The sequence below is a fragment of the Carlito syrichta genome, unplaced genomic scaffold (assembly GCF_000164805.1).
Source record: "Carlito syrichta isolate Samal-C Ts95f unplaced genomic scaffold, Tarsius_syrichta-2.0.1 Scaffold305880, whole genome shotgun sequence".
NCBI classification, from domain to species: Eukaryota; Metazoa; Chordata; class Mammalia; order Primates; family Tarsiidae; genus Carlito; species Carlito syrichta.
In genome coordinates this window covers 44,054-70,735 of record NW_007249976.1, presented here as the reverse complement: position 1 = coordinate 70,735, position 26,682 = coordinate 44,054, and the positions used below count along the sequence as shown (strand labels likewise).

The window sequence follows — 26,682 nt, the reverse complement described above, 5'->3', positions numbered from 1 at the left end:
TGATTTCACTATGTATATTTATAGGTAACTGGAAATCTACTTTCCAAATTAGCAAAAGTCACCAAGATAAAGTTGCCTAGAATTACAAATTAATTTTTGGGTTGACATGAGGTCAAGTAGATCAATGAAGTATTTTTACCTGCAGAGGGCAATGGCCGACAGCCAGGGGATCTCTGTGTTGGAGAATAACTGGGTGTTCGAATCCTAGGGACCTTTGAGATGACATGATAATAACAGGAACCAGAGGTTTGCGAATGAGGAGGTCTATCTGGTGACGGAGGACTTACAATTTCAGCTGTGTTTTGACTCTCTTTAGATGAACTTTCTGTGGCAGGAAATAAAAAGTCTTAACTAAAAAAAGCCCAATTAAAATATCAAACAAATGAACCAATTAAAAGCCAGCTACTAGGTAAATGCAAAACTGGAAACAAATGAGACCTCCCAGATAAATGACTTTTCTTCCACTTTTCAATCACAGTATTCTCAAAATCAAGTTCAAGTCCCATCTTGATTAAAGACTCACCTATAAAAGATGTTGGACTATGGGCAATGGTTCTATTTTCATCATGTTCCACAGTACTGTTGATATCTGGTTCTACAACTGGAGGACGGCACTCCATTATCTTGCATGTATAGACACAGCGCTTGCGAGCATCTGTGGTGCTCCAGTAAACCCTGGAACACCTGACAAATAGATTTGGGAAAAAAATCACCATAAGTGAGAGGACAGAAGCAGAAACTGACATTTATCAAAACCTCTCCTCATCCTAGATTCCCTGGATGCCTTGATTTATAGAATTTAGCTTTAATTCATAGGTTCTTCATATAGATCCCCCTAGTTATGTTGCTCCAAGCTTTTTGAAGTCCTTGTTTTTTCCTAGCCTCTGAGAAAAAGCATACAATTTTTAAAATTGTATTTAAGCAGGTGTCAAATATAGTAAAATATCCTGGAAGTTAAAGAAAGAAAAATACTAACTACCATAAAAACGTTATTGGCCTTCAGGAAAGGACTATTAGTACCTCACAATGTGTACAAATTGAAGCCCTAAATTAATAAAAAAAACAAAACACAGTACACCTGAGGTATGTCCTTTGGGAGAAAAGCTTCACGAGACAAAGGAAATAAATGGCTTCAACTTTACTGAATGCTGGTGGAGCCTAGTTTGTACAAAGTGCTTCCAGCTAAATGAGGAGTAAAGGTTGTATAATCAGATTTGGAATGCAGTGAGGAGGAGGAGTAGTGGGAGAAAATATATATATATATAAATATATTCATTACTACTGAACTCTATACTTAAAAATGGTAAAGATGGTAAATTATGTATGTATATTTTACTTCAATAAAAAAATTTTTAAAAAACGATTTGGAATGCAAAATGAGTTAGAGTATATACTGCAAAAGGAGACTCCCAAGGGAAGCAGTAGAAGGGGAATCGTGAATTTATATTGTCAGTTGGTTAGACATTTTAACAATGTTTCATATAGGAAAGATTGTAAATTCTTTTTTTTTTTTTTTTTTGAGTCAGAGTCTCATTCTGTTGCCCAGGCTGGAGTGCAGTGACATGCTCATGGCCACCCCAGTGTCAATCTGTTGGGCTAAGGTGATCCTTCCGCCTCAGCCTTCCAAGTAGCCAGAACTACAGATGCGTGCTACCACGCCCGGCAATTTTTTGATATATTGTAGAGATGAGGTCTCACCAAGTTGCTCAGGTTGGTCTTAAACCCCTGGGCTCAGGCAATCCTCTTGCCTTGGCCTCCCAAAATGCTGTGATTACAGGTTTGAGTCAGCGTTCCTGGCCTAATTATAAATTATTATGGAAGAATTTGATTATTATTACGGGGTTTATATCTTTACTTATTTATTTAATTTTTTGAGTTGGGGTCTCACTCTGTCACCCAGGCTGGAGTACTTGTGGCATTACCATGGCTCACAGAAGCCTCGAACTCCTGAGCTCAGGCTCCCAAGTACTTGGGACTATAGGCACATGCCACCATGCCCAGCTGATTTTATTTATAGAGACGAGGTCTCACTATGTTGCCTAGGCTGGTCTCAAACTCCTGGGCTCAAGCAACCCTCCTTCCTCAAACTCCCAAAGTGCTGGGATTATAGGTGTGAGCCACCATACCCGGCCCTATATTTTTGAAAGGACCTATACAAGGCACGGGGTATATGATCCATGAAAACAAGCTGGACTTTTACATCCAGATGAATGAAATGTAGAGAATTCAAGAAACTGACTCTGTGTTTTCTATTCAGGTTATTTATTTATTTATATAGAAAGCAGGATTTATTGAGAGGACAGAAAAGCTCCCACAGTGAGAGGGGACCCGAGGGGGTTGCCCTAGGTTTTATTTTTAAATGATTCTGAAATTATGCCAGCAGTACGTTCCTTTTATAACCAGATTTAGCTAACATAAAATGCTGCTTTCATCCCAATGTATAGGCAGACGAATCAGAGAGTTTGTCAAAAAAGGAGTAAATTTTTAGTAGCAGTTAAAAGTAGCTAATAAGTATGCCTCTACATTTAATGACCTGCACATGCCTTCAGGGTGGTTAAGTTGTGGGGACTGCTGTCTTCTCTTTATTGTGCTACTTACTGATATCCAATGGGAAAGAGCTTATCTTCACAGTCAGAGAGATCATTCAGAATTCCTAAGCAGTCAATTGTCATAGAGCCTAACCAAGGAAAGAAGAATTGATTAGAGGAAATCATGAGAAGGGTCATTTTCTAATTGAGGACTAGAAAGTGCCTGTGATATATACAGCCTTTCTTAGTAACCAAGGTTAGGTCATACCAATCATCATGTGGATATTTTCTGGTTCCAAGCCATTGAGAAACTTCCTTCTCAAGCTGATTCCTTCAAAGTCCACAAACACTCTTCTAAAAACTTCAAATCCATTCTCGGGAACCACCTTAAATAAAACCCATGGTAGCTGTTAATAGGCTATCCCTTTACACATTATACTCATATTGCTAATTCACTAAGAGGGAAAGCACAGAGCACATCTAAAAACCATCCTTCTGTTTCACTAGCAGGACTTCTCCATTTCCCATAAGAGGCGGTGTTTCTAGGAACATCTAGTTGGAAGGCAAAACAGATTACAATATTGCTATTTTTCTGTCTTTATCTCCTGAATTCCTAGAGAATTAAAAAAAGCTACTAAACAAGCCATGAAAAGACTTGAAGGAAACTTAAATGCATATTGCTAAGTGGAAGAAGCCAGTCTGAAGAGGCTACATACTATATAATCCAACTATGTGGAACTCTGGATATGGTAAGACTATAGAGACAGGAAAAACATCAGTGGATGCGTAGGACTGGGGGAAGTAGGGATGCACAGGTGATTTTTAGGGCACTAAAAATACTTCATATGATATTATAATGGTGAATAATGCTCAAACTCATAGAATGAACAACACGAAGAGCGAATCATAACGTAAACTGTGGATTCAAGATAATGATATATCAATGTAGGTACATTAGTTGCAACAAACGTGCCACTCTGGTAAAGGATGCTGATAATGGAGGATGCTGTGCATATGTGGGGGCAGGAGGTATATGGGAAATCTCTGTACCTTCTGCTCTTTGCTAAGAACCTAAATCTGCTCTAAAAAGTAAAGTCTATTTTAAAAAAAAAAAGAAAGAAAGAAAAGCAACTAAAGCTCTCTCACTTCGCCTTTGATCAAATCCCGATGTCGCTGACAATACACTTTTTTATCATCCAGAAAGACACAGTTCTTGGCTCGGGAACACATGAAGTGATAATTGCTGGTGCAGGATGTGAGACAGCAACCCACGGTGGCTCCTGGCTTTTGGCAGAATTCACATCTCTAAAAATCCAAAAAGAACAGAATCCTATTCAGACTTTCAGGTATTTTAAGACATTCTCCATCTTTTCTATAGAATCACCTCATTCTAGGTTTCCTACAATTCATTTTATTTATTGGTAATCTGCTGAATTATATGTACCAATACTTGCTGACTAACTCTATGCTGAAGACACCGTAAAAAAATCAGTGAGGCCACATTCACCCACAAAAGAACATATAGAAACTGAGAGGGAATCTCTTTAATAAAATTTACCCATAATGTCTTACCAGCTGCTTGCCCCTAATCACGGCCATATGCACATTCTTTAGTGATCCATCATCATCTTCAAACACTTCTGCTGACCACAAAGCACAATTTACATGTGTCCACTCATTTTGGCCAATGTATAGCAAACGGCCAGCATCCTACAAAATAAAGAGATTTCTCTTTTCTTAAAGAACATAATAATAAAGTTTGCCTTGGCATTAGCTTTATCTCAGTGAAAACAATCTCAAGAAAGCAAATATATATATATATATATATATTTTTTTTTTTTTTTTTTTTTTTGCGTTGGAGTCTCACTCTGTCACCCAGGCTGGAGTGCAGTAGCATGCTCACGGCCACCACAGCCTCAACCTGCTGGGCTTAGGCAATTCTTCTACCTCAGCCTTCCAAGTAACTGGAACTGCAGGCATACACTACCATGCCCTGCTTATTTTTTGATTTATTGTAGAAATGAGGTTTCACCAAGTTGCCCAGGCTGATCTCAAACCCCTGGGCTCAGGAAATCCTCTTGTCTTGGCCTCTCAAAGTACTAGGATTATAGGTTGAGCCAACATGTCCAACCATTTTTTTTTTTAAAAGAGACAGGGTCTCGCTCTGTTGCCCAAGTAGGAGTGCAGTGGCATAATCATAGCTCACTGCATCCTAGACCTCCTAGGCTCAAGGGAATCTACCAGTCTCAGCTGGGACTACAGGCATGAGCCCCCACACCCAACTAATTTTTTAGTAGAGATGAGGTCTCACTAAGTTGCCCAGGCTGGTCTTGAACTCCTGGCCTCAAGCAACCCTCCCGCTTTGGTCTGCTAAAGTGTTGAGATTACAGGCATGAGCCATCATGCCCAACCTCAATTCTTTAATTTAGAGATGAACACAAAAATCACCACTCATTTTTCAATGTTTTGTTTCCATTTTCTTCCTTTCTAGATTACTTTCTCCACAGACTGAAAATATTTTATAAATTGAGAGAACCTAAAATGAGCAATATATGGCAAGTTTATAAACATGTACACCAACTTCTTTAAAACTGCATTTTGAAGCCAGTTCTTTCAGGTTGTATTAAAAACCATTTTTTAGGGCTCGGTGGCTCAGCCTGTAATCCCGCGCCTTGGGAGGCTGAGGTAAGTGGATTGCCTGAGCCTGCAGGTTCGAGACCTGCCTGGGCAACTTGGCGAGACCTCACCTCTACAATAAATCAAAAAATTAGCTGGGTGTGGTAGCGCGCACCTGTAGTTCCAGCTACTTGGAAGGCTGAGGCAGAAGAATTGCCGGAGCCCAGCAGGTCGAGGCTGCGGTGGCCGGGAGCGGCCACTGCACTCCAGTCTGGGCGACAGAGTGAGACTCCAACTCAAAAAAACAAAACAAAACATAAAAACCATTTTTTAAATTGTAAGTTTACTATGTGCCATACACAGAGAGGCTTTACATATATTATTTCATTTAATCCTCCCACCACTCTGAGATAAGCATTACCATCCTCATCTTAAAGATGAAACTGAGGGTCAGAGACCCTCAGTTTTCCAAGGTCAACAATAGGCAGTTAAGCACAGAAATGAATTCAGGCAAAACTGTCAGAACTGGGGATCTTAGCCATTCTGCTATTTTACATTAATGACAAGCTTTTTAATATGCAACTTAATAAATGGCACCCATTTATCAAGTGTAGACACAAGGACAAACAGTTTTTTTGGGGTATCTATTAACTAAGACCTCATATTCTGAAGTACTTACATTAGCACTGTCATCACCATACGTCAAACATAATGCACACTGTCTATTATCTTCTATGCCTGGGGGTGGGTTCAGCTCTGGACTATCTTCTCGACTCCTATCAGTACCTGGGAACCCGGAAGACATCCAGTTAAAATTGGCAATACTATGTCTGGTTTCTAGGAGAAAGGAAAACAGTTCAGCTTAAAGAGCTTACACCCTATAAAGTAAACACTTTTCAAAAAGTATTCAGAGTTATGCTATCTCACCATCTATATTACAATACTCAAGAGTATTTATATCAAGTTCTTATTAACGTCTCAAGTGAAGCAAAAATAATGGTTTTATTACACTTAAGGATGACCAGAAAATTTCTTCCTGATACCAAATATATTAAATTTAGATTCACAAAAGTCAGTCTAGAGAGAAATTGAGATTGGCTCTTCTTTTGGTGTCTTACTCAGAATTGGTGGTGTAGGAGGATGTAGAGGAGTTGGTGAATCTGGTTCTCCAGGTCCTTTGGGTTTGGGAGCTGGAATGATTTTCTTCATTAAAGGAGGCTGCTCAGTGTGGCTGTTTTCCTCTCGCTCCTGCCACTGAGCATAATTATGGTCAAGTGAAGGCGGAAGCACTGCGTTTGGTAACATCCCACTGCTGAAAATAATCGAGTCAACAAGCATTTATTGAACTCCTACAATAGACCTAGAGTTGCACAAAATAATCAGACTCTTGATATTACCAGGTACCCCATGCATAAGCCATTCCCAGAATGTAAGAACAAGTTATAGAATGTGAAAACTGCTTAAGTAAACAGAACTTCAATATTTTAAAAAATTCTGCCTCAATATATGACTTAGTTAAACTTCCAGAAGTAAATGGCAATCTTATCAAAACTCAAAATAATTTACTAGAATAAAAATTAAAGGTTATATAGGGAGAAATCAAGAGAACTAGCCAGGCACACTGGCTCATGCCTGTAATCCCAGCATTTTGGGAGGCATAGGCAAGAGGACTGCCTGAGTCCAGGGGTTCAAGACCAGCCTAGGCACTTTAGCGAGACCTCGTCTCTACAATAAATCAAAAAAATTAGCCAGGCAAGGTGGTGCACTCCTGTGGTTCCAGCTACTTGGAAGGTTGAGGTGGAAGGATCACCTGAACCCAGCAGATCGAGGCTGTGGTGGCCATGAGTGTGTCACTGCACTCCAGCCTGGGTGATAGGGTGACACTCCTACTCAAAAAAGAGAATTAGAGAGCCCCATTTGAACTAAGTAAAACAGAACTCATTTATAACACTGTCAACTAGCTGGCTATATCACACACGTGTTTAATATATGCCATTAATTAAACCAAGTTCCCTAAGATACAACAAATATAAAAGTAAGGAGGAAAAGGCAATAGCTTACAACAAATATTAAGTGTTATCTCCAAACCAGCACTGAAAGGGCATTCCAACTGATTTATTTCTAATATTAAAACCTCTTGGAAAACCTCAGTCTGGAAATATGAGCATTCTCAGATTTCTCTCTGACATGAAGAGAAAAAAAGTTATACTGAATGTACTTACTTGCTTGATACTTTATTTGGCTCCCAAAATCTGGACTTTTTGACACTGAACCATGGAAAAACACGTTCCATTTGCTAAAAGAAAAACAAACAAAATGAAAACATATGAACATTCATCTGGAAACTACATAAAAACTGACACCAGCTTCTCTGTCAATATCATGTCAGACCACCAAGTGAAAGATTCAGCCACTCTGGCAACCTTACCAACTTCTTCCCAAAAAATCAGAGGACCAAATTAAATCAAAAGATGCCTTATATATGGCAAAGCAAAAAGCAGAAGAGAACAAGTCCAACTGTAATTACTCAGAGGTAAGCATTAAAAACATGAACTAGTAGTATCACTCACCCGGATAAAAAAGGACTTGACCATGCTATTGGCTTTTTTAACCTCTGGCTGCCCTCCATCTGAATTAATGGCTGCTTGAATGATCTTCACAATATCATCACTGAACTCCAACTGTATATTTAAAAAAAACACACATTAATTATTCATAAAACAGTATGCTTTCAAAACCATTTCCTCTTCCCTCCTTAATCAACCAGCACAGAGATCCACCAGAAACTCACACCCTATTTTAATATGGTACAATTCTCTTTGGTTGACACCTTTGGGATTCAGTTCCCCAATAAATTTTGACAAGAGATGGCAGGCTAATAAGGTAAGAATGCAAACAAATTAACTGTATCATGGTAAGTTACCCAAACAGATTTTTTATTTAGACAAAAATAAGTAAACAACAGAACAGCAAATATAGACCAGAAGATAATGATCATTTCTTATATATCCTTAAAATCAAAATATTAGCATACATCTATCTACAAATGAATACCTTATAAAGAAAGGCATATTATTCAGATCTGATCTCAAAAGGAGAAAACCAATTAGTTTCACGTTAGCATTTTCCCCATAAACAGTTCTTAGTGCATCTTTTTAATACAAAAGTAATTTTCAGAGAACATACATAAAAGCCAAACAAAAGAACCATTTTCAGACATTACCTTTCCTATCATAACCCTACTAAATCACAGTTAAAATAACTCGTACATTTTTAGGTGTCTAAAGTCCATGACATTTCTAAATATAATACAAATTATTTTTTAATTTACTTACATCTAGCCTCATCCCCCAAAGATACAAGGAAGCTACATTGGTACTTGAAATTGTGGTAGTTTGCTATAGAGACATACCACAGATGTGTAGTTCCCTTGGTCCATTTTCCTCTTAACTCCTTCCAGATCTAAAGGCTGTTGATCATCCTGTTTGCTGACCTCAGTAAGAACTGGTGGATCAGGTCCTTCTGGGGAGCTGCGGGAAGGTATACTCTCCTCTGTCTCAGGATTTAAGTCTGGAGGCTTGGCAGCCTATTGCCAGGAAAGATATGTTTCTTTTTATCTAACACTAAAAATGAGGTATCCATGCAAATTCTATTAAAATTAATAAGGATAGTACTGAATGATTCATATTATAAAATCCAAAGAGCATGAAAACAATCAGAGTTCTCAAATATGAAAGTTAAAATGAGTCTGTTATCTAATAGCTTGGCTAGGCTAACTTATGAGTTTTGCTTGATAATTTCCAAACCTAGTATGAAGAAATTAAAACCATGTTTAGTTCTTTTTTAGTACAACAGAGATAACAGCTAATTTTCCTATTCAAAAAATGGAGTTCTATTAAAAGATAAAACAGCAACCTTAATCTGAGTTAAAAGTTATCCATGTGGTCTTTCAACATTATACTTTGTGCTCCTGATGCCTATTTTATAAATGCATAGTTCACAACTTACAAGAACTTTTTTAAAAGTAGCGGCTTTCAAGTTGACTGCTTCCTGACTATTGCTCCTGCCACTGGGCTTAAGCATCTCCAATTTTCCCTCTCCACTCCAGTCAGAATAATTTTTTAAAATAAAAAAGCAACTCTGGTCAGAATACTCTCTTGAATAGACTTTCACTGGCTCCCCACCACTTTCAGAGTATAAAGTCCAAATTTCTTATTACAACTGCTAGCCATTGAAGATATGGCCCCTTCTTGTTTCTTATTACAAAAAAGATTCTATCTCTTGGCTCTACAAATGTTTCTAATGATTACGGCCAAAAGAAGTTACCTACAAAATGAAGTGAAGAAAATGAAACAAAGCAAAATAAAATAAACAAAAAACCCCATTCTCTTACCAGGTAAAAACTACTTAAGAACAAGTGTTCAGAAAACAAAATGAATTTGGCTTACCTGCCGGTAGCGGAGCAAATGACTGGTAGTCCGAGAATTCAACAAGGCTGTCAGAACTTGCTTCAGAGAAATCTGAAGCTCTTTTTCAAGAGCCAGTCGCCACTCTGCAGGGTGTCGATCAGTACAGTTCACACAAGTATAAGCCACACTTTCTGGCAGATTAGATAGAATCTCATACATCTCATCTAGGAAAACAAAAACCTACAATGATGAAGTTCTCTGAACAGTAGGAGAGAGAGAAGAGAAAACTATTCCACTGAATGCACTTTATAAAGCTGTGTTTTAGGAACTGCATTAAGATTCTAATATCTCCTTGGGTATTACACATATTGATCTCTAAAAGGGACATTATTAATTAACACTAATCCAGAATTTAGTTACTGGTGAATTAATAGGTTATGGAGCCAGGCTTGGTGGCTCAGCCTGTAATCCCGCGCCTTTGGGAGGCTGAGGGGAGTGGATTGCCTGAGCCTGCGGGTTCGAGACCTGTCTGGGCAACTTGGCAAGACTTCATCTCTACAATAAATCAAAAATAAGCCAGGTGTGGTAGCGCGCGCCTGTAGTTCCAGCTACTTGGAAGGCTGAGGCGGAAGGATCACCGGAGCCCAGCAGGTCGAGGCTGCGGTGGCCGGGAGTGGCCACTGCACTCCAGTCTGGGCGACAGAGTGAGACTCCAACTCAAAAAAATAAAATAAAATAGGTTATGGTACCCACAAGGACAGCAAATAAATACTTTAAAAGCTTGTGTTCGAGATAAGTGGGCATAAACGTAGCACAATGCTACTTATTCTAGAGACCAAAGAATAAATTTAAAACTATGTCAAATAACAACACTACTGTGATTTTAGGTTTCTAGTGCTCTGGGGACTATAAATATGGTAGTACCTAGAAAGAAGAAAACTGTAATAAAAAGACTCCAACCTTCTGTACCTGAAAGATTCTCACATTTGGAATGGACCCAGCGATCACACTTCCCACATTGCATCATCTTACTCTCATAGTCATCATCATCATAACATTTGTCACAGAGAGGGCAGAAGTTTCCTGAAAGCAAAGCAAAGTTCATCTCACACACCAATGCTTTTTAAGGCCTTTAGCCCACATATGCCCATCTAATCTAAAAATCTATGTTCTGGCCAGGCGTGGTAGCTCATGCTTGTAATCTCAACACTGGGAGGCCAAAGTGGGAGGACTGCTTGAGGCCAGGAGTTCGAGGCCAGTCTGTACAACATGGACATAATCTGTCTCCTCAAAACACTAGAAAATTAGTCAGGTACAAGGTGTGCGTATAGTCCCAGCTACTCAGGAGAATAAACCAGGGGGATCACTTGAGCCCAGGAGTTCAAGGTTACAGTGAGCTATGATTACACCAATGAATTTCAGCCTGGGCAACAGAATGAGACCCTATCTTTTAAGAAAATAAAATCAGCCGGGCTCGGTGGCTCAGCCTGTAATCCCGTGCCTTGGGAGGCTGAGGTGAGTGGATTGCCTGGGCAACTTGGTGAGACCTCATCTCTACAATAAATCAAAAAATTAGCCGGGTGTGGTAGTGCGTGCCTGTAGTTCCAGCTACTTGGAAGGCTGAGGCGGAAGGATCACCGGAGCCCAGCAGGTCGAGGCTGCAGTGGCCGGGAGTGGCCACTGCACTCCAGTCTGGGCAACAGAGTGAGACTCCAACTCAAAAAAAGAAAAGAAAATTTATATTCTTCTGAAATCCCTTACAAATCCCAGCATGAATCTACTGTGAAATGTTCACACATCTGCAAAGTGTCAAGTTTATTCCCAGCTCCTAGAATACTAATAGGAAACTTCATATACGCCACTAGTTCTCTTCTTTAGACCCATTTATAAAGGTCATAAGGTAGATTCTAAAGATAATGTAATAGAAAAAGAAGAGAGAACTTTAAATATTTAAAAGGAGGTGGCACTATGGTAGTAAGAAAAAGTTAATTTAAACCTTTTCCAGCCGGGCTCGGTGGCTCAGCCTGTAATCCCGCGCCTTTGGGAGGCTGAGGTGAGTGGATTGCCTGAGCCCGCGGGTTCGTGACCCACCTGGACAACTTCGCAAGACCTCATCTCTACAATAAATCAAAAATTAGCCGGGTGTGGTAGCACGCGCCTATAGTTCCAGCTACTTGGAAGGCTGAGGCGGAAGGATCACCGGAGCCCAGCAAGTTGAGGCTGCGGTGGCCGGGAGCAGCCACTGCACTCCAGTCTGGGCAACAGAGTGAGACTCCAACTCACAAAAAAAAAAAAAAAAAAATCTTTTCCATATTCCTAGCACATTTAAAAGTTAGAGCAGTGCTTTTTAAAGTTCAGTCCTATGTACAACCTGCATAAATTTGCTGTACTCATGGATCTCCTCTATATTTCTTTATTTAATAGACCTCTTTAATTAATCTGCTTATTTGACTTAAAATAACTTTAATGGTGAACTGTATGTCATCATTATCCCAAGCAGTAAAATAATGGATTTAATGTATTAGTTATGACTTTTTTCTAGCATAATTGTTAAAATAAAATGTTTGGGTGCCACCTAAAATCATTTCTGACACAATCAAATATATATGCATCACATCTTGGAAAATACTGACTTAGAGCAATTCTTTGTGGTTAACTATTATATAAGGTCCCTTTAATTCCTTCCATACTAGCTAACAAAACATTTCTAGTTGTTAAGTCCTCTATGCAAAGGGAAGAGCAAAAACAGGAACTAAGTAAACGTGCCTAAATAGTATACTTGACATAATGTGTGGGACTTTTTATTTCATTCTACTAGAGTATCTAGTTCACCTCCAAAACACCAAGTACAACCTCTGAAAGCTGACAAAACTGACTTTTTAAAAGTACCTTTAGCAAAGAGTTTGGCACAATCATGGCATAGTGAGAAATCATGAGACCACTGTGCATCCCACCCTTTGCCTGGAGTTGTGGATCCACAGCTCTTACAGCGAACACACTTGGTACAGATCTGAAAAAGAAGAAGGAAATCCAACAGATACCTTATTTCTAACATCTATTATTAATTTTTAAAAATCTCAAACACTATTCATTTATAGGTTTGATTTCTCAGCCGGGCATGGTGACTCCGGGCATGGTGACTCATCCTAGCACTTTGGGAGGCAAAGGCAAGAGGACTGCCTGAGCCCAGGAGTTTGAGATCAGCCTGGGCAATTTGGTAAGACCTCGTCTCTACAATAAATTAAAAAATTAGCCAAGCATGGTGGCACGTGCCTGTAGCTCCAGTTACTTGGAAGACTGAGGCAAAAGGATCACCTGACCCAGTAGGTCAAGGCTGTGGTCGTCGTGAGTGTGCCATTGCACTCCCACCTGGGCAACAGAGTGAGACTTAGACTCCAAAAAAAAAAGATTTGATAAGTTTTGATTTCTCTACTGGGATGACTTCCTAGTAAGGAGGCAAAAAAATTGTTACCATGGCATCATAGAGCAAAGATATTCCTATTAGTGATTATGCAAGCCCAATACCGTGACAATTCTCTATAAAACATCATAATGTGTATGCTCACCCAAACTTTCTTCTTCTTTGTGGGTTTGGTGGGGTAATTTGGTCCCAGGCACTCAGGGTGATAGCTGTTTCGGCACTTATTACACTCCAGCAGCTGCTGTAAGGATGCATAATGGCAAAAAGATGGTATCACATCACCTTCACTAAACACCTGTTACTCAGTACCCTATTTCATATTTATCTTCAGTTAGAACACTTTAAATTTCCTCATACATTATATTTACTCCCAATTAAAGCATAGGGATTTATTTCTTACCAAAGGCACTTAGTAATAAGTAGTCTTATCAGGTAGAGTTGACTTATTTTTGGAATTTTGTCCAATATCATGTTTTATGCTATATTCCCAAAAGTAAAGAGGGGGACCCTCCAAAAAACAGAATTTCTTTTAGAGGGTGGGCCCCTTGTAGTATACTCAAAATTTGTTCCTCTGGATCAAATGACCAACCAAAGTTTTTTTTTTGTTTGTTTTGTTTTTGTTTTTGAGTTGGAGTCTCACTCTGTCGCCCAGACTGGAGGGCAGTGGCCGCTCCCGGCCACCGCAGCCTCGACCTGCTGGGTTCCGACGATCCTTCCACCTCAGCCTTCCGAACAGCCAGAATTACAGGCATGTGCTACCACGCCCGGCTGATTTTTTGATTTATTGTAGAGATGAGGTCAAGCTGCCCAGGCGGGTCTCGAACCTGCGGGCTCAGGCAATCCACTCACCTCAGCCTCCCAAAGGCGCGGGATTACAGGCTGAGCCACCGAGCCCGGCTAACCAAAGTTTTTATCTGGAAGTTTTGAGAAGGTTGCATCACGATTTGCGAAAATGTCCCAAGTTGTGACTAATAGGTGCCTGGTTCTTCCACCATAACAACACACCTGCCCACACTGCACTGAGTGTTCAGCAGTTTTTTGACTAAAAACAGCAATGACCCCCATGCTCCACCCTCCTTGTTCTGATCTCACCCCGGGCAAATTTTTTGTTGTTCCCCCAGACGAAAAAAGTCCTCAAGAGAAGATGTGCCAATGTGAAAGAGATGAAATAAAAAATGGTAGAAGCACAAAAAGGCATCAAAATTGACAAGTTCAAAAACTGTTTTGATCAGTAGAAAAAGTGTCTTGATAGGTGTGTTGCATCAAAAGGAGAGTACTTTGAAGGTGACTGAAGTTTAAACATGTAAGAAGAAATACACTTAAAAAAAAAATTCCATTTTGGGGGATGTTCCCCTTGTAAAATATAAAAATAGTCAATTAATTATACCCAGTTAGACTAAGTGAAAAGAGAAAGTAGTCCAAACATGGTGGCTCACATCTATAATCCTAGTGCTTTGAGAGGTTGAGGCAGGATTACTTGAAGTCAGGAGTTTGAGACCACACTGGACAACATAGTGACACCCCAGCTCTACAAAAAAAAAATTTTTTTTTTAATAAGCTGGGCATGGTGGTGCAAGCCTGTAGTCCTCACTGGGGAGGCTGAGGCAGGAGGATCACGTGAGTCCAAGACTTTGTGGCTACAGTGAGCTATGGCTGTATCACTGCACTCCAGCCTGGATGAGAATGAGAACTTGACTCAAAAAAAAACAAACAAAAAAAACCCAAGACTAAACAAACAAACAAAAACACAAAACAAAGAGGGAAAAGAATGTAGGTACAAAACCCTAAATTAGAATGCAGAAATAGAAAGTAATACTTCAAGCACAGTCACCTCTTGGTATACATAGGGGATTGGTTCCAGGATCACCCTGAGGATAACAAAATCTATGAATGCGCAAGTCCCTTATACAAAAAATAAAGAGTATGTGCATATAACCTGTATACATCCTCCTGTATACTTTAAGGTCTTGATGAGACCCCACGTCTCTAGGTTCTTTATAATACCTAATACAATGTAAATAGTTGTTGTATTGTTTAGGAAATCATGACAAGAAAATAGTCTGTATGTGTTCAGTACAAATGCAACCATCCTTTTTTTTCCAAATATTTTCAACCCCAAATTGTTTGAATCCACAGATGAAGAAATCAAGAACACGGAGGGGCAGCTGTAGTTTTATTAGTTTAGTACCTTTGTAGCCTGGTGCTGCCTTCCACAAACATGACAGAATTTGCAGCGACGACAACACCAATTTTCCAGCTGGTCCTCCAGAGGGCGCTCATTCTCCTCTAAACAAAACTTGTGGAAGGGCTCACAACAGACTTGGCAATACACGAACTAGATGGGAAGAAAGAAGTATAGTATGTCAAATAATGTGTAGGAAAAAAAAAATCAACCATATCTTATTTATATACTTCAGGTTTTAGGAGTCCACTGCATATATTTAATTCAATATATATTCAGTATTGGGCACTGCAGGAAATTCAGGGGAATTCAAGTGGTAATAATAGTAAAATTACAAAGTAACAAAATAAAACAGATCTAACAGAACATGCTAAGTGCCATAAGACAGGCATAAACAAAGAGCTATGGAAATGTAAAGGACTGGGGTAGGGGAAAATAGGGAGGGCTTTAAAAGCTTTCAACAATATCCTAAACAAGTATAAGCTCTGGTTTGTCCTTTCCATTTCTAATGTCAGAAATAAATTATTTTCAACTGAGTACTATGGCTTGTGCCTATAATCCCAGCTACTAGGAGGCTGAGCTGGGAGGACTGCTTGAGGCCAGAGTTTGAGACCAGCCTAAGCAACACAGTGAGACCTCATCTCTTAAGGAACTTAAAAGAACCGAAAGGAGAAAAAAAAAAACATTAAAGAGTGAGCATTCAAACGCCGGGCTCGGTGGCTCAGCCTGTAATCCCGCGCCTTTGGGAGGCTGAGGTGAGTGGATTGCCTGAGCCCGCGGGTTCGAGACCCGCCTGGGCAGCGAGACCTCATCTCCATAATAAATCAAAAAATCAGCTGGGCGTGGTCGCGCATGCCTGTAATTCCAGCTACCTGGAAGGCTGAGGCGGAAGGATCGCCGGAGCCCAGCAGGTCGAGGCTGCGGTGGCCGGGAGCGGCCACTGCACTCCAGTCTGGGCGACAGAGTGAGACTCCAACTCAAAAAAAAAAGCAAACTGGATAAAGAAAATGTGGTGCATCTACACAATGGAATATTATGCAGTCATAAAGAACAAAATCACGGCCTACACAGCAACTTAGATACAGTTAGAGACCATCATACTAAGTGAACTATCACAAAAACAAGGAACTGAATATCACATGTTCTCACTCATAAGTGGGCCCTAAACACTAGTCACATCAGCTTAAGGTGGGATCAGTAGTCACTGAATACTGCTAGGAAGGGAGGAAGAGAGAAGGCTAGAGGGTACATGACAACACAATGGGTACCTGGTCCACTATCACTGGGAGTGAGAGCAGCTAGAAGCCCAAAATTCACCTGCATGCAGCCTACTTATGTAATAAATTCTCATTTGTACCCCACAACACTATAATAAATAAATAAAATTTTAAAAACTCAAAATATTAACCAGATGTGGTAGCACATGCCTATAGTCCCAGTTACTCCAGAGGCTGAGATGCTTTGAAGGATTACTTAAGTCCAGGAGATCAATACTAGAGTGAGCTACGACTGCCACTGTACTCCAGTCTGGGTGACAGAGCAAGAGTCTGTCTCTTAAAAAGAAAGTTACACAAACACACACACACATACACACACACAAGAAAATATTTTTATATTGATGTAGATTTTTCAAAAATACTAATGACAACAATCCAGAATTTTCCTTTGCCATAAAAGAATTATTGGGACAACTGGTCAAACTTAAATAAGGTCTACAGATTAAATAACAGTGACAGCCAGGTGTGGTGGCTCACGCCTGTATTCCCAGCTCTTTGGGAAATCAAGGTGAGAGGACTGTCTGAGTCCAGTAGTTTGAGATCAGCCTGGGCAACATGGCGAGACCTCATCTCTACAATAAGTCAAAAAATTAGCAGGGCTAATGATAGCACATGCCTATAGTCCCAGCTACTAAGGAGGCTGAGGTGGAAGAATCGCCTGAGCCCAGCAGATTAAAGCTATGCTAGCCGTGAACGTGTCACTGCACTCTAGCCTGGGCGACAGAGTGAGATTCCAACTCAAACAAATAACAGTAACAGACCAATGTTAATTTCCTGATTTTGATAATTAAACCATGGTTACGTAAGAGAATATCCTTGATTTTAAGAAATACACACTAAAATATTTATAGACAAAAGAGCATATGTCTATAACTTGCTCTCATAGATTTAGAAAAAATATATCTATATATAAAATGTATATATATTTTCTTTCTTATTTTATAAAACATATACAAACAAAAAACAGATAAGACATAAAATGTTAACATTTGGAAAATCTGGTAAAGGATATATAGAATTCTGGGTACTACTCTTGCACTTTTGTGTAAGTCTGAAGCCATGTCAATATAAAAGGCTAAACAAAAATATTTTTAAAAATTTTTTTTAAAGAGATGGGGGTCTCACTATGTTGCACAGGCTGGTCTCAAACTCCTGGGCTCAAGTGATCCTCCCACCTCAGCCTCCCAAAGTGCTGGGATTACAGGCATGAGTCACTGTGCCCAGCCGTTTAACGTTTTAAAATTTTGAATGGAGAATTCATCAAGCATGGGTCATGCTTTAGGAGTGCAATGCAGATAGTGGGCTATCCATTCTAATTCATTTTTTAGGAATTCTGTGAAATTGCAATGAAACTATAAACAATTTAAATCAGGAAACTATACCCTGAAAAAAAACCTGGTTAATCACAAAAGTTAAAGGACTAGAGCTACAAAAGTATGTTATTCCTGTGTCTTATACACTAGATTATTAGATTATGGAAGAAAAGAGATTCAGTGGACAGACAATGGCACTTGTAGACTGAATATCTTAGTCTCAATGGTATCAGAAGCAACCCCAACACTTAGCTGTTTAAAATGGGCACTAAAAAATATTTGCCTAGTAAATGAATACCAGGCAATAATTTGTCACTTTGCTAGTGAGTTATTTAGTAAGTGGACAGGACTGAGTTTCTTAGCTAGTATGTCTCACTGATCGTTCAACATCCTGATTTCAACCTGGCTTTGGATTTTCTGTGTAAACTTTGAATACATTATCTTATGTGATAAATAATAACCTAAGGCAGTATTCAGGAATTTGAGAATTGTAAAGGTTTGGGATACATCCCTTATGAATGACAACCTTGAATCGTGCTACTTTTTTCTTTCTCATTGTAAAAGTGGCACAAGTATGTGCCAAAAGACCAAAAAAATTTTTTAAAGAATAGAAACCAAGGTCACCCATAATCCAACCATACTCTTACTATTTTGGTGTGACTCCTTCCATATATTGTATATATGTATGTTGTTTTTTTTTTTTTTTTTTGAGTTGGAGTCTCACTCTGTCGTCCAGTCTGGAGTGCAGTGGCCGCTCCCAGTCACTTCAGCCTCTACCTGCTAGGCTCCAGCGATCCTTCCGCCTCAGCCTTCCGAGTAGCCAGAATTACAGGCACATGCTACCATGCCTGGCTGATTTTTTGATTTATTGTAGAGATGAGGTCTCGCCAAGTTGCCCAGGCGGGTCTCGAACCCACGTGCCCAGGCAATCCACTCACCTCAGTCTCCCAAGGTGCGGGATTACAGGCTGAGCCACCAAGCCTGGCTACGTATGTATTTTAAAAACACTTTCCAGGCCGGGTGCGGTGACTCATGCCTATAATCCCAGCACTTTGGGAGGCTGAGGTGAGAGGATTGCCTGTGCCTACAGGTTCAAGAACAGCCCTGGTAACTTGAGGAGACCTCATCTCTACAATAAATAAAAAAATTAGCCGGGCATGGTGGCGTGTGCCTATAGTTTCAGCTATTTGGAAGGTTGAGGTAGAAGGATTGCCTGAGCCTAGCAGGTTAAGGCTATGGTGGCCGGGAGCATGTCACTACCCTCCAGCCTGGGTGACAGAGTGAGACTCCCAACTAAAAAAATAAAAAATAAGCTGGGCTTGGTGGCTCAGCCTGTAATCCTGCGCCTTTGGGAGGCTGAGGTGAGTGGATTACCTGAGCCCGCGGGTCTGAGACCCGCCTGGGCAGCAAGACCTCATCTCTACAATAAATCAAAAAATCAGCCGGGCGTGGTAGCGCATGCCTGTAATTCCGGCTATTTGGAAGACTGAGGCGGAAGGATCGCCAGAGCCCAGCAGGTCGAGGCTGCAGTGACTGGAAGCGGCCACTGCACTCCAGTCTGGGCGACAGAGTGAGACTCCAACTCAAAAAAAAATAAAAATAAAAATAAATAAAAAAATAAAAAACACTTTTCCAAACCAAAAGGGATCATCCTTTATGTACTATTTTGTAACCATCTCTTTTCACTCAGTGATATGTCATGGACATCTTTCCATGTCAACGTCAATCATCTTTAGGATTTAATTTTTGCCATTATATATATGCCCTATAATTATTTTAACCAAGACTCCCTATTGAAAGACTTTTGGGTTGTTTCCAGATTTTTATTATCATGAACAATATTGAAATAAACCCTTCTTTATATCTACAGATTTGCCAATTTACCTAATCATATCCTTAAGATAAATATTTGGAGTACAATTGCAGGATTAGAAGTCATATCCATTTTAAAGATAAATACATATTTCCCAACAACTCCCTTAGAAAGAAAGATGGTAACTAATTTACATTTCCACCAACAGAAAGTTCTCATTTCTGTATGATTTTTTTTTTTTTTTTTGGCATACTTTAATTTCCAGTTTTGGGTCACCAGAGGGCTTCAGGACAGACCTTCCTCCTTCCTGCCATGTAATCTTTATTTTGTGAATTACCTATTTCTGTCCTTTGCTTATTTTGTACTGGGTGTTATTCCTTTTTCTTATTAATTATTAAGAGCTCTTTATAGACAAAGGGACTTTGATAGTCAACATAAAATAGTCATCAACAGCACCCCTTCCTATAGAACACTATATCATTTTCCCCATTTGGACATCTAACAGGAAAGTCAGAATGCTAATAGAGACTTAATTTAAGAAAAGAGATTACTAATCTTTTTACCCACAATAACTTTACTATTCTAATGAGAAGCAGATTCTTTCCTAAAATCTCTAAAAAACCTCAAAACATTTCATTAGCTGGTTTAAACAGGAGATAGTACCTGCTACCAACAAAACAGAATATAATTTCTTTCACTTTCAGCATAATAATCTACTATATACTTTCTGGGGTACAAAGAAATAGAATACCTTACCTCTACATGCCCACTACTGGCACAGAGAAAGCAGACCACCCTAGGCGTTATAGGAACAGAAGTCAAGATTCCTAAGCCTCCCAACTCCCACACATTTTCTGCTTCACAATCCTCCTGTGGAAAGAGAAAGATCACTTACGAATTCTACAATGACAAAATTTGTATTGAAAATAAGAATGAAAAGCAAAAAATTAGTATGACCAGAATGGCAAAAGATTTTCACTTCAATGAGTCTAAAAATAACTACCGCTTAAAAAAATTTTGATTTCAGACACAAACTACTGAAAGTTCACCTATTAGTACAATTTATATTAAATATATTGCAAAGATATATCAGAGTTGAATTTTCCTTAGAGTTTTGCTAATTCAAGCAATCATCATGGTTTGATAATTATTATGTGAAGGAATTATTTCTTCAGATATTGCTCAGTATGGTTAGAAATGTTTCAACACCTATGTTCTTCAGTCAATTCACAAACAGTGACCTCACAACACTAACTAAAGCCCTCATGGCACTAAGCCCATCTGCTAATGGTAGTTCTTATTCATTCCCCTGCTGATTTCTCTTTCAACACCCTTGGTGGCACCATTTTCTTTATTTAAAGTCCATGACACCAATATACTACAAGACCAATGAACGCCTTTACCTTAAAGTCAACTCTGATCCTATGGACTCCATCTGCTGGGATTTTTTGCTTAGAACTATTGCCATTGGAAAGAGCGCTGAGGATGTTCAAAGTGCCTGCATTCTCCTGCTTATTGACTGGAGGTGGTTTTTCCTAAGGAGACAGAAGATGAATACAGAACAAAACCACAAGCTATTTGCTTTCACAGTTGAAACAGAAAATAATGCAAATGACATGTCTTATTTAATAGATCTCAAAAACATGTTTCCAACATATCTTAAAGAAACAGAAAAATGATCTTAAGAAGATTCTTAAATCCTCTCTCTCTTAATCCACAATAGATAAAAATAGTGAACTCAAGGAAGGGTGATCTTTACTGACAAATGTTGCTAAAGGATGTTGAGGACAAAAAACAATTATGCTAAGTAGCTGTCAGAATAAACAGATTCCTAGGCTAGAACATGTGAGGCCACAAAGAAGGGAAAATTATCAAGTAAAAAGACAGAAAAATAAATGAGCTAAATCCTAAACTTCATTGTAAGAAATTCTACTGCCATCTAACAGACATCAAGGATAAGGCTTTTCCCTACAGAACAGAACACATCCCTGAGAAATGGCAGATTAACACATCTCTCCTCACCTTTTCTTTTGGTTTTTGTTTTACAGGGATACTTGGGCGGGGAGTCACTTTTTTCTGCTTGCTTTGCTCTGGACCTAAATAATTCAAAATAAATTGCAGTCAGATGCTGGCAACAACTACTTTCAGATTGATTGGCCTATTTGGTTTTTTTTGTATTGAAAAAACAAAAAATTTAAATTCCAGGCTTCGAACAGGAAATTAAGACAATATCTCCAATTAAACTTTTTTTCTGCTTCTATTTCTTTATTATTACACACAATAGTTGAAAAGAGAGCTGATTTTCTTGAACTGAAAACTTAAAATTATACATTTCATGTTGCCAGATGCTGTATTGACATCAGTGCTTCTTTGCAAGTACTTGTGGTTTAGAAATTCCTTCTTGCCTTCCTTACTCACCTGGTTCTGGTGGTGAAGGCTGCTTTTTCTTGGGCTCACTAGGAGTGGTCTTAGGAACTTCTTTTCTTGGTGGTCCTGTGCTAGGTGGCTGAGGAGGGATGACTGGTGCTGGCTGAGAGACTTGCTTGCTTGACTTCCTGGAAGCTGGAGTGGCGACTTGTTTGGATTCAGGCCCAGGGGCAGGGGCATTCCCTTCTTCACTCTTTTCCTCAATGGGCTTTCGAGGAGGAGGTTCACTACTGCTTTTCTTTGGGGCAGGATCCTCTCTTGCTGAAGGGGTAGCTTTCTGATTAGAGTCCACCGCGTTCTTCACAACACTGCTCTCTTTGCTCTCTTTCTTTTCACTGGTTTTAGATTTTTTCTCTTTCTTTTTCACAGCTAGGGGAAAAACAACAACAAGATCATCTATCTATAAGTGAGAATATGTTTACTTAAAATAGAAGTATAGAAATGTAACATAATCTTATTCTCAGTTTCCTACAGCTAAAATTAGCACTAAGAGGCTCAAGAAAGTTAATGTCAAGTTGATCAGGTGAAACAGGTATACTTTTATTGTTCTAGGAAAGAGAAAGAACTATAATTTTTATATGAATGTTACAAAATTTTTATTATGAACAATTTCAAACATATTCCAAAATACAGGAAATAGTCAATTCCCCATGAGCCTATCACCCAGCTTCAACTAGGAAAGAGAAGTCCTTAAAAAAACAACTAGTATTCTCTTCTACTAGATATACATAATAAAGCAGGAAGCATTTGGGGAAAGACCCTTTTACCACACTACCTTTAGCTTGCTTCTGAAGGTAGGCTTTGGAAGGCATCCATTGTAGATTCTGACATTTTCTCATCCTAGAAATAACAAGGGATAAAGCATGAAATAAATTACATTTAGAAAAGAAGTGAAACAAGTGTTCATTTGTCTGCAGGAATCAGTAAATCTTTATTCATGTTCATTTTTATAGTTGAAAGCAGGACTATTCACTACTCAGATGAAATTTGAGCCTTTGAATCCTTGGATCAGCAATTTTACCTACCATCAGGATCTAAAAGGAATAAATATCAAATTATTTTCAAAATAGGACTCAAATTTCTTGTAATCCAAACTGACTAACCCCACACACAAGATGACCCAGTCAATACTTCTTGTAGTCAAATCAGTACTGCTTTCTTATGAGATTAATATTCATAAAGTAATTTGAAAACAAAATGGACTGAAGTTATCAAACAAGTCTTTTATCTGCTACTATAATGCTATGTCTCATGACTTGTTATATATTTCACCACTTAATTTAAATTTAATAAATTTCAAACTTAATTTGAAGTCTACGATTGCATCAAATCCATTTCAACCCTTAAATTTAGTGCAACTTTATCTTGCTATAGTGTACCTTTCTGCCATCTATGTATTATCTCATTTCTTTCCACTAATGTGACTGAGATGAGATTCTTGCTTAAGACCAGACCAAACCAAAGCACAGAATTACTTATCTCCCAGAAACTATTTCCCTGAAGTAAATAGTGCAGCATTTCTCCCAACTCTGATTTATAGCAATCACTCTAATGTCATTCATTCATTCAGCAAATAGCTATTGATAATATCTATTCTTTGTGTGATATGCTCAATCACTGAAATCTGTTTATGCAACTATCTTGATCAATTTTAAACAATGATCCCAGATGACAGAAAGTACACCTATAAACTGACTAAAAATGGAGAAAAAGCAGAGTAATAAAAATTCCATATGCATGAAAATATTCTAATAGTCAAGAGAACACAGAGATTTATGAGGAATATCTCCCATGTTCCCTGAATAAGATAAAGATAAAAGTGATTTCGGTTGATCTACTAAATATTATACATAAAGATGTCAGGTTTTAAGTAGAAACCCTCCAGAGCTACATTGTTGGATATGGTAACCACTAGTCACATGTGGCTATTTAAATTTAATTAAAACTAAATTAAATAAAAAAGTAGTTTCTCAGTCAAGTGCTCAAGAGCTACATGTGGCTAATGGCTGTCATACTGAACTGGTCCTTTCCAGTATCATCATCTACTGTTCCAATAGAACATATCCATTATTGCAGAATGCTCTATTAGACAGCATTGCCCCAGAGTATTTATTTAAGCACAGGTCAAACCTAACTACATCACAAAATTTAACTCTGTAACTAATCTTGCAACTCAGTACAACCACATTCAGTTTCCTGATGCACCTCCACAACAAACCAGGGATAAATAAGCAAACTTCACAGTTGAGAGGTCAATATCTCAGAATAAAACTCACTTGCAGCACTGCTTCTTTATATTGCGGCCACCAAACTTGGGCTTGTCCAAGCAATTAGTACAAACACCACAGTCCTCAGGCACCTGGCAGCCAGGACACTGCCCACACCGCCTTGATCGCCGTCCTTTCTTTACTGGAGGTTCCTGAGGTGCCTTGTTTCTAGTGACAGGTTTAATTGGTTTGATGGGTGGAGCAAGAGGTTCAGCATCTTCTGAGCCAGCAATTGATGACTTGTCTGTCAAATACATGTATCATTAGTTCTGAGAGAATATTGAATCCCTTCTTGGGAGTAGAGGGAGAGATCCTCAAAATCCCTTTAAATCATTAGATACATTCAAAACTCACTTTAATTGGTACTCCAAAAATGAAATACATTATAATAAAAATATTCATATGTAGAACTCAGTCTATTTTTTAAAATTATTTAAATGTTTAAAAATGCTTTAACTTGCAGCCTGAAAACAAAATTCCAAATACTGAAAACAAAACAGTCTAACTTAAAATAAAGACTATACACCACCGAATGCTTCTAAGGATTCTCTAAACCTCTAAATTTGTTATGAGTTGCTACCCCACATTTAAGAACTACATAGCAGCAATGAAAATGTGCCTCACAGACCTCCAACTACTGAAAACATGACTGACCCATGGCCCTAGCTGCTGTGCTCTGAAATCCAGTGGAACAAAGAGGACATACTTAGCATAGGTCACCTCCAGGAAGTGTCTCAGTACAGCAGGGATACTAAAGTAGGCCTGTTCCTGGGAGGCACTTCTCTAACAGCCAACTTTTGCTCAAAGACTCTCCAACATCCTTGCCAAACTTTCTTATTTTATTTTATTTTAGTTTTTGAGTTGGAGTCTCACTCTGTTGCCCAGACTAGAGTGCAGTGGCCGCTCCCGGCCACCGCAGCCTTGACCTGCTGGGCTCCAGCGATCCTTCGGCCTCAGCCTTCCAAGTAGCTGGAACTACAGGCGTGCGCTACCACGCCCGGCTAATTTTTTTGATTTATTGTAGAGATGAGGTCTCGCCAAGTTGCCCAGGCGGGTCTCAAACCCGCGGGTCTCAAATCCACTCACCTCAGCCTCCCAAAGGCGCGGGATTACAGGCTGAGCCACCGAGCCTGGCAAACCTTTCTTATTTGCATATCAGTCTAGGTCGGTTCTGTCCAACATTCCTTCCTCCTCTCCTTCGTGGGGGGTCAGACTTGTATCACACTCTGACAGTTCTCCCAGCCTTCCCTGCTTAACTCCCCGTATTCTTTCTCAGTTATTTCTCGTGCATTTAATACCCTCTTGCCATCTCTTTATTCAGAGGACCCCTAACTATGAAGAGCCTCCTGGGCATCCCCAGAATGACCAGAAGTCGGCTTAGACTCCAAAGTTAATCTCCCTGACTTACCATCATTCCCCATGGAAGACAAAATCTTTTCTCGTTCTTCCCATGGTAAGGCACTCAGGGTGGGCATGTCATCAGGAAACACGGCTCGTTTTCGGCCAAGGGCAACAGCTGCTCTTCTGCAGACATGTTTAATCCGGGGTCCTCGCACAGAGGTCTCTGATGAATCACTTTCTTGACCCTGAATATAAGGCAAGCCAAAACAAACAATAACAACTATGCATGTCAAAAATATAAATAAATGAAGCCAATGTACATTTGATCAATTTAATTATGATCTAGAATTAAAACAAACAATTCAAGTTATTCTCAGCTGTAAATCGTACCAACATACAGAAATCAACAACTTCTGCATCCTAAAATTGGTAGCAAAATCGACCTCTCATTAAAAAAACAGAAAACAACTAAAGCTTCTGTTCCCAATATACTACTACTTCTTTAAAATTCCCCTCAAAATTCAAGATGCCTGTCTGTAAACAGGGCTTATCTAACCAAAGACTATTTCTTATATTTCCTTGATCAACAGCAAAGTAGGAGGAAAATAGCCTATAAATGGAAATATAAAAGGTTATGGCTCCTACCAGATACGTCTTACATTTTAAAGAGCCATTGCTTCTATAATTAGGAGGCTAATAAAAAACATCCAACATCTTGTCAAAAATAAGTCTTACCACCTTTCTGCTAGAATTCTCAACTGACAGAATTACTAAATGTAAATATAGCCCTAGGTTGAATAACATTAAAAATCTAAGTTTGTGGCCTTCTTAACTTGATATGTTGGCATAAATATGTACATGGTTTTTGTTTTTTTTAAAGAACCTAAAGATCGGTTCTTTAAAAAGGCCAGAACTAGCTGGGCTCGGTGGCTCAGCCTGTAATCCCAGCGCTTTGGGAGACCAAGGTGAGTAGATTGCCTGAGCCCAGGGGTTCAAGACCCACCTGGGCAACTTGGCGAGACCCTATCTCTACAATAAATCAAAAAATTAGCCGAGCATGGTAGCGTGCGCCTGTAGTTCCAGCTACT

The 26,682-nt window shown here is 39.2% G+C and overlaps 1 protein-coding gene across 1 annotated transcript in view; it reads right to left on the bottom strand.

Annotated features, from left to right (window-relative positions):
* KMT2A (lysine methyltransferase 2A) overlaps window positions 1-26,682 on the bottom strand; it is an 89,685-nt gene that overhangs the window by 22,826 nt on the left and 40,177 nt on the right. The window contains exons 6-28 of the mRNA XM_008062920.2: window positions 25,662-25,839; window positions 24,263-24,497; window positions 22,762-22,826; window positions 21,978-22,355; window positions 21,582-21,655; window positions 20,963-21,094; window positions 20,316-20,429; window positions 15,163-15,309; window positions 13,120-13,215; window positions 12,443-12,563; window positions 10,523-10,636; window positions 9,593-9,777; window positions 8,557-8,730; window positions 7,715-7,825; window positions 7,367-7,440; window positions 6,263-6,456; window positions 5,824-5,930; window positions 4,101-4,238; window positions 3,675-3,833; window positions 2,797-2,914; window positions 2,599-2,677; window positions 524-684; window positions 140-325 (exon numbers count right to left, since the gene is read on the bottom strand). Coding sequence (XP_008061111.2) covers window positions 140-325; window positions 524-684; window positions 2,599-2,677; window positions 2,797-2,914; window positions 3,675-3,833; window positions 4,101-4,238; window positions 5,824-5,930; window positions 6,263-6,456; window positions 7,367-7,440; window positions 7,715-7,825; window positions 8,557-8,730; window positions 9,593-9,777; window positions 10,523-10,636; window positions 12,443-12,563; window positions 13,120-13,215; window positions 15,163-15,309; window positions 20,316-20,429; window positions 20,963-21,094; window positions 21,582-21,655; window positions 21,978-22,355; window positions 22,762-22,826; window positions 24,263-24,497; window positions 25,662-25,839 — 3,340 coding nt within the window. The remainder of the gene's footprint in view (window positions 1-139; window positions 326-523; window positions 685-2,598; window positions 2,678-2,796; window positions 2,915-3,674; window positions 3,834-4,100; window positions 4,239-5,823; window positions 5,931-6,262; window positions 6,457-7,366; window positions 7,441-7,714; window positions 7,826-8,556; window positions 8,731-9,592; window positions 9,778-10,522; window positions 10,637-12,442; window positions 12,564-13,119; window positions 13,216-15,162; window positions 15,310-20,315; window positions 20,430-20,962; window positions 21,095-21,581; window positions 21,656-21,977; window positions 22,356-22,761; window positions 22,827-24,262; window positions 24,498-25,661; window positions 25,840-26,682) is intronic.